We start from the raw sequence: 8,157 nt of genomic DNA, 5'->3' as shown, positions 1-8,157 counted from the left end.
CCAAACATATGAAAAACAGTCTTTTTCAACCGTGTAATTAAAATACTTAACTTCTTTTGGAAGTGCTTTGTTGTGCCTTTAGAACAACTCGCAACTTGTTTGCTGGGAAAAAGTGTGGAACTACTTTAAGTTGCTTTATTAAAAATTAATCGTCTGGTTATGTTGATGTCTGATTTTTTATTCATTTTTATAAAATAAAACGTTAATTGAACCTACAAGTTCAATTTATAAATTTTAAGGTAGGGGGCTATAGCCCCCCAGGGAAATTGTCTAGCTACTCTAATGGATATGTCTAGTATCATTACATCGTCATAAAGACCATGTACACTTTTTCTTGACCATTTCATTTTTTATCGAAAAGAATTGTATAAAAACTTCGAGCCTGTACACGCGTTTTTCATTTTGCGCGTCAGTCAAGTGTTGGTTGTTGCTTAAAATGGACGGAGAATACTGTGTTTTGTATTGATTTATTTATTCGTGAGTTGCACTTGGTTTTATGTTAACATAAAAGAAGCGAAGTGCAATTGAAAAATATGTTTTTTTTTTATTCTGCATTTTTTCTACATTGTATCATATTTTTGTATTTGCAGTTACATGATGTCTGCGTTTGTACATTTGATGGGCACGACGCAAATATGGAATGATGACTTATTGTTGAAATTGAGTCAAAGTAGAGTGTATCAAAATAGGTGATGTTTGCTTGCACGACATTATTACTAGAAATAAACAAGGAATTAGTCAATAAATAAATTTTATAAGTTACTTTTGTGTTTTACGATGAAAGTCAACCTTATATATTTCCTAACTTTTTAAATGGTGACCATTTTCTTTTAAATGAAACAAAATTCATTTTTGTAAACTTCTAATCTCCATCCCTGACTAATTATAACCATATTCAATACAAAATATAGTGAAAGACAAGTAAAAATAGACGAATAACGATGTATTGTGACGTAATCTATCGGGTAAAAGGGTTGATATTTCACTTGCTTAAAAAAAAAAACACTATAGCAGCAAACGTCAAATCTTCCTTTCTCACAAACGTTGTAGTAAATACAACTTTTCAGTAAAGAGAATGTAGGTTGACACATATTCCCAGATTTGGAAAGGATATAGAATATTGTATAGTACTATATTTTTTACTACGAAACCTTAAACTGTGTCAAATTAAACCAATCGCTTTTCAGAAACGAACAGTACTTACATGAAAAAAAAACGATTTTGATTTTTATGATGATTGTTTTTCAGCCACAAATTAAAATTATTTAAGGCCGGTATGCACCTCTAGCGAAATTTTCGGTAGCAAAAATTTATTTAAGTCTACAACAAAAAAAAAACAGGGCTGTGTACACAAATTTTAAACCAGCTAATCGCTTTTAAAAATTGTTAATATATGTTCCAAATATTCCTCAAATAAATTGTTTATTATTTACAGACCTTTTAAAACTTTTACGCACACAATGATTGTAAGAAATTAAATGTTTGCTGCCAAAATATGCTTTTGACAACCCTGTTATTTTCATTAGAGGTGTGTACCAGCTTACGAAATTGAACGCTACCGAAAATTTCGTTAGCATAAATAACAATGCATTTCTTATGGGAATGAAAATTTTCGCTAGAGGTACATACCGGCCTTTAACATTAAAATTGATTGCTATAAATGTTTTAACTTTTTCGAAGAAATTAAAAAAGAAGTGTAACAAACGAAAAACATTAGCGGCACCCATTCTCCAAGCGTTTTATTTCTTTGCGAGTGTGTGAGTATATGGCGATTAGAATTCGGTTTTTAGTTTATAATAAAAATATCTAAAATATACATACGTACATGGATTAGTGGTAGAAAACTAAATAAAAACACAAACAAAAGTCACTTTAAAATGTATACAAATATTTACATTGACAAACGAGAATGGAAAAGCAAATTTTATAAGATAAACTATGCAACAAGTTCGTAACGTTTGCCTATACTGTGTGTAGTGATAATCTCCCATTAGTCTTATTGCTTTGTGTAGGTTCCACCAAAAAATTCCGTTTATTACACCCTCAAAAAAAATCGCTTCTTTAACATATGTTCGAAACATATTTTGCAGGAAGCACATATATTATTGCATACTGTCGAAATATTAATATGTTTGTTTTATGTGAACATATTATATGTTTGGAAGCATTTTGAGCCAAAAATATTATATGCTTGGAAGAATTTCTCCCAAACACATACCCTAACATACTCGTAATTTTCACTTCCACGAAATTTTTTAGTTATTGGAACCTTTCTCTGTAATACAAATAATGTTGAAGAAATTATTCACTTTTATAATTTTTTTAAATTTTACCTTTCGCCTGCACGGAGAATCGAACCGAGGACCATACAGTTTGTAAGCCAACATACTATCCACTGGGCTACGTAGCTGTTATAGTCACCAATAGATAATTATCGTTTTAAGTTACATTTATATAGCATAGTTTGCAGCGTCCACGAGCCCATGCAAACATAACATTATTTAACAGAAACATACATTTGTTTGTCACGTGGATCAGTGGTTAGCATGTCTGCCTTGCATGCAAAGGGTCGTGGGTTCAATCCCTGCTCCGACCGAACATTTTTTTTTTTTTTTTTTTTTAATTTACACATTTATATTTATACTATATTAATTTTTTTTAATGAAACTTCGAAATGTGCGTTATTAAAGATTTATAGTCAGTAACAGTGCTTGATATAAACGAAATTGACTGATTTTTGGATAAAATATTATTTTTTATTGCAAAAATAACAATCTTGTAATAAAAAACTGTTTTTGTACAAAACTTTAAAATTTGGAAGGAATTCATAAACTAACAAAAGAAGAACGTGGAGTCGAGTATAAACATACATACATAATTTTATAATATAAACATAAATTTATTTAGGAGTGAACAGTTTTTTACTAGCATTTAACACCATCGCTCTAAAATTCCTTTTATTTTTCTTTAATAATTCATTTTAAAGAAAATAAACTTTTTAAACTGTTTTAGCTGTAAAACTCGAACTTAATGCCCGCTTTTATATTTGATGGTGTCCGTCAACTCCTCGTGGACTACTTTTTAATAAAGAGGAACTAAAGTTTGTTTTTTTACATTTTACTGTGTAATTTTTTCACTATTTCCTCCTTATTTCATTTTACTGTCCCAACTCTAAAAAGAGTATAGTGCCCTTTCGTTATTTTCATGAAGACCCCTGATTTCTTTTAACGAACCAAGAAAAAAATTGTGCCCATAATGCCAAAATGATAAACAAAACACATGTCCACACATACATAAAATGCTGCTCTCAAGGCGAAAACATAAGCTGTTTGTTTTTCAAATGTCTATTCTCTTGGTTCAGAATGTATATTCTCTTTATTCAAATTAAATAATATTTAGACTTAAACATATCAAATTTTTGGCCTTATCATAAAACAGTTTTCCGAAACAACATACAAGCGGTTTCACAAAAATTGTTCTCTTTTGACTCTTTTGCTGTGTTATATTGATATCTTTCGTCAACTCTCCCGGTTTCCATCTCTATTTCTCTCTATACTCTCTCTGTCGCTTTGAATAAAATATCACAACATATGTATGTTTAGTCGAAATTTGTAAATGTATATATGTTTGTATTCACACATATGGTTTTTATGAAACATTGATGCCCCAAACATAATATATTCTAACATATTAACATAGATGTCCCAAACATTTAGTGTTAGTTTAGGAACATTACATGTTCGCACTTAAATATATTATGGTTTCAAATCGTGCCCGAAACACATTTTGTTTATATCGGAACATATGAAAAACATATTTTTCTAACAGTGTACATGCCGCCTGACAACGAATTTTTGTTTTTACCGCGTCTGGAAGCGACAGTGTCTCCATAGTATTCTTATATTGCAGGCTAAGTTCTTATTAGACCATCGTGTTTACGATCGTGTTTTACAATAAAAGTCAAAAATAAATAAATTGTTCAAAATTTTGTTTACAACCCTATATATCTGAATTTTTTTCAATCGCAACAACACATATTACATATGTACCTATTGTGATATATTTTCTTACCTGACCCTGAATAACCGAATAATCGAATGGATCGTTTTCTGTATTAGCACCTACTAATTTACAGTATAATTCTGGTCCATCGGTGTCACTGCCACATGTATCAGTTGCATAGATTTTACGTCCGGTAGCCAAATTAAAATATGGTGGAGTAAGTTCAGCATTTGATGGAACAATATGGACTAACAACAATACTCCTGCTAGCCACACAAACAGTTGGGCTATGTAGCTAGACCCCATTGCCAGCAAATTGTAGGTCGTATATTTTAAACCCTTGTGTAGATCTTCTTTTTATTGTTCACTTTCCTCTATAATTTTTGTTTCATTGAGACCTTTCCAACTGCAAAAGACGGATCTTCGTGAGCAACTAACATCAAATGTAAAATAAACGTATTAATGGCTTTAGTTAAATTCTTCTATGTCTGAGAAAAAAAAATTCATTCCACAGATACTTTTCTGAGCAAGTGATTCTCATTCGAGGGTTACTCAAATGTAAACAAAAATCAAAATAAATGAGATAAAATAAACAAAGAAAGCCGGCCGGCTATTTTCTCATATCTAAACACACTATGTGACGTAATACATCCGATTAAAAGGTTGTCCTGAAAAAACTTTAGAAATAAATGTCTAATAGGAAGTGTTATTTTGGTATTCAAAGAAAGGCATTTATACACGCAGAGAAGAAACATGATTGTCACAATCATATTCGAATAGCAAAATAATATGATAGGAGCTATTTTTGCGGCAACCGTGTAACATTTTAACCTGCAACCATGTTGGCTCAGTGAACATGGTTCTAAGAAAAATGTAATTGTCCTCATCTAAAATGTTATTATATTGATAAAAAGAATTTTGTTTGAATGAAAAGACAATGGTCACGATTTAAAATGTTATGGTATTCATTAAAAATGTTTTTCTCTTAGTTAAAAGAACATGGTCACAACCTAAAATGTTTTGATCTTTATGAAAAAACTTTTTTCATCGTCGAAGAAAGGACGCCACTTGAGAAAAGAAAACACAAAATTAACTTTATTTGTTTGTTTTTATTTATTTATAAACTAATTCATTGTTTATTTGTATTTATAATGCCGTTCAAGCAAACATCATACATTTTTACACACTCTATTTTATTTCAATTTCAACAATAAATAATTATTCCATATTTACATCGTGCCCATCAAATGTACAAACGCAGACATCATGTAACTGCAAATAAAAATAAATGATGCATATAGCAAAATGCAGAACAAAAAACAGGTACATTTTTAATTACACTTTCCTTTTTTGTCTTCACATAAAACCACGTGCCATTTCTGAATAAATAAATTAACACAAAACACAGTAAATCCGTATTCTCCGTCCATTCCAAGAAACAATCAACACACGACTGACGCGCAAAATGAAAATCGTGTGTACCTGCCCAATGTTTTTATAAAATTCTTTTCACTGCAAATAAGTTAAAAAATTAAATGGTCACGAAAAAAATGTAAATGGTCTTTATGGCCATGTAATGGTTCTAAACATGTCTATACTTAACCTATAAAAATACTTTTTTCCCTGTAAAAAAATAAAAAAAAAATTGAATGGTCAGTACATGATTTTGCTGACCATTTAATTGTCTCAAATTCTATCATTTAAATGATAGAACATGTTTGCGGTATTTGAGAACCATTCAAATGCTTATTGGCACCATACATTTTTCTCCGCTCGAAAACTTTTTTTACAAAGACAAAATACATGGTTTTCGCGGCAATTACATGCTCTAGATAAGCATTAAATGGATGCGGCAACCATGTCCAAACATGGTTTTTCTGTGCGTGTAGACAAATGATATGATGTTTAAATCGTAATAAAAAAGAAAGCATGTCATTATTAATGAAAAGCAATATCAACCAAATGGCTACCACCTTTGCATGTCCATATTCCTGTCATGAAATTTTGTATAATCAAATCACAAAGTGGTTGCCCTTTAGGACTAACAACAACCTAGGTTTCCAAGCTTAGATTTCTCATATAAATTATGTCATGTTTCAGGTAAAAACGTCGTCCAATAAATTAAAATACGACACAAGACTATATAGAGACTACATCAAAATATGGGTAGATAACAACAATCTCCAGAATATGTATTTATAAAAACAAAAAATTTCAAAAAATAATTAGGCTTCCAGAAGTTTCAAAAGTAAAATCTATATAAAAAAGAAAAATACACAAAAATCAAAATGTCGGGCTAATCAGATAGAAAGTTTAGATGTTAAAAAATGTAATTTGTCGGATATAGAAAACAAACATAAACTGCCAAAAATTAGGACGGGCGGAATTTTAAATAACCACTACCATACAACAGATGACAGGAATAGCTGGACAGTTACGAATATTGTTTCTATAGAAATAAAATGGTGAAACATCGATTTATAAATGGTCTATCAGTTATGAACATTAGAAGCCATTAATTTAATGTAAAGAATTTCGAGTGGCTTTGATGAGACAAACATTCTCCAAAAAGACCGGCTCAGATGGCACGTTGGCAGAGGTTTAATTTAAAATTACAGATTCCAAGGACATCGGCTGTTTATGGAGATTTCTGAAGTATTTATCTCCATATAACAAATCTGGGCCGACGGGAAATTTCAGCATTTATTTATGGATCTCAAATAACTCTAAATGACAAATCTTATGAACATTTTAGACTGGGAAAAACTTCTTAAAACAAATCGGAAGATGGGTTTATATGTAGGTGCTATATCACAAAATTGTCCGGTAAGACCCATCTTCGAACTCGACAATGCCTGCCAAAAAATTTTGAACGTTAGGTTCTACTGCTATATTCAAGGCCGTATTCAGGGGGGATGAGGGGGATGGAACCCCCCCCCCCCCCGAAATGAATGAATATTTTTATATAAATAAATATATATTTTATATATAGAATATAGAAATATAGAAAGAAAAACCTTATCGAAGATGTTGAAGAAAAGCTAGAGGTTTTATTTTGAAAAACGCTTACCTATAAAACTTGCACAAATCATAGAATATTAGTTGAAAAGCCCGTCAAACGACGGTCGAAAAACAACTTGTTTTTGTTCTCGCACCACAAATTTCATTTTTGGAAAATGCATTTCTGCTTTTTATGTGTGTTTGTTGTTCTTTTTGTGAACATGACTTACTATGTTTGGCCATAGCAACAACAACGAAACAGCCAAACACACATGTGTAAATGAAATGGCTGGCGCAAAACCTGCGAAAAGAACCTGCATAATTCAGCGATGGAAGCAATAAAGAGATATTTCCAAACGTGCACATTCTTTTAAAAATTTTGGTCACTTTGCCAGTTACTCAGGGATGGAAAATACAATTTTTAAGAAAGTACAAAAATGGTATTTTTTGAGCGGAAAGGTACATTTTACTAAATTTCAACAAAAATGTCACTGGAAAATTATTGTCAAGAGACTGAATTTTAAAGAAAATAAAATTTTGACAAAATTTTCTATATAAATAAAATTTTGCAAAAATGTTATATAGAAAAAAATGTTGCAAAATTTTTTCTATAGAAATAAAATTTTGCAAAAATTTCCTATAGAAATAAAATTTTTACAAAATTTTCAATTGAAATAAAATTTTGAAAAAATTTTCTATAAAAATAAAATTTTGCAAAAATTCTATATAGAAATAAAATTTTGACATTTTCTACCGAAATAAAAAATCGATTGACTATGTCTTTTACAAAATCGAGATTTTCTTCCCACATGAACATGTCTGTTTTGCCATATTTGTAAAAGACTATTACCAAATAAGGTTGATAAAGACTTTCTCAAAATATTAAAATATTTTGTCAAAGCTATTGTACCATAAATCTGATATCGACTCAAAAATGTATACACAAAAGGTACTAAATCATTCGCGGGGTTACTACGGTACTGACCGGGGTGAAAACGTTTTGAAAAAAGTACTATAGTACTGCATTTTCCATCCCTGCAGTTACTACGTGCTCATCCGAACGTTCATTTTCAACAATGAAGAGATTAAAGACGTATCTTAGAAATTCGACTAGCGAGAGTAGACTCAAAGGATTGGCATTAATGTCGGTTCATC

At 30.6% G+C, this 8,157-nt stretch overlaps 1 protein-coding gene across 1 annotated transcript; it reads right to left on the bottom strand.

The window, feature by feature from the left end:
• Positions 1-519: 519 nt before the first annotated feature.
• On the bottom strand, positions 520-4,419 carry LOC142236036 (laminin subunit alpha-like). The gene is made up of 2 exons (XM_075307285.1): positions 4,072-4,419; positions 520-716 (listed from the first exon to the last, which is right to left on the bottom strand). The coding sequence occupies exons 1-2, from the start codon at positions 4,306-4,308 to the stop codon at positions 714-716; spliced, it is 240 nt and encodes a 79-aa protein (XP_075163400.1). The 5' UTR covers positions 4,309-4,419; the 3' UTR covers positions 520-713.
• Between the last annotated feature and the right edge of the window lie 3,738 nt (positions 4,420-8,157).

The sequence above is a fragment of the Haematobia irritans genome, chromosome 4 (genome assembly GCF_050003625.1).
Source record: "Haematobia irritans isolate KBUSLIRL chromosome 4, ASM5000362v1, whole genome shotgun sequence".
NCBI classification, from domain to species: domain Eukaryota; kingdom Metazoa; phylum Arthropoda; class Insecta; order Diptera; family Muscidae; genus Haematobia; species Haematobia irritans.
Note: the sequence above shows the minus strand (reverse complement) of the source record. Positions and strands in the feature narration are given on the sequence as shown.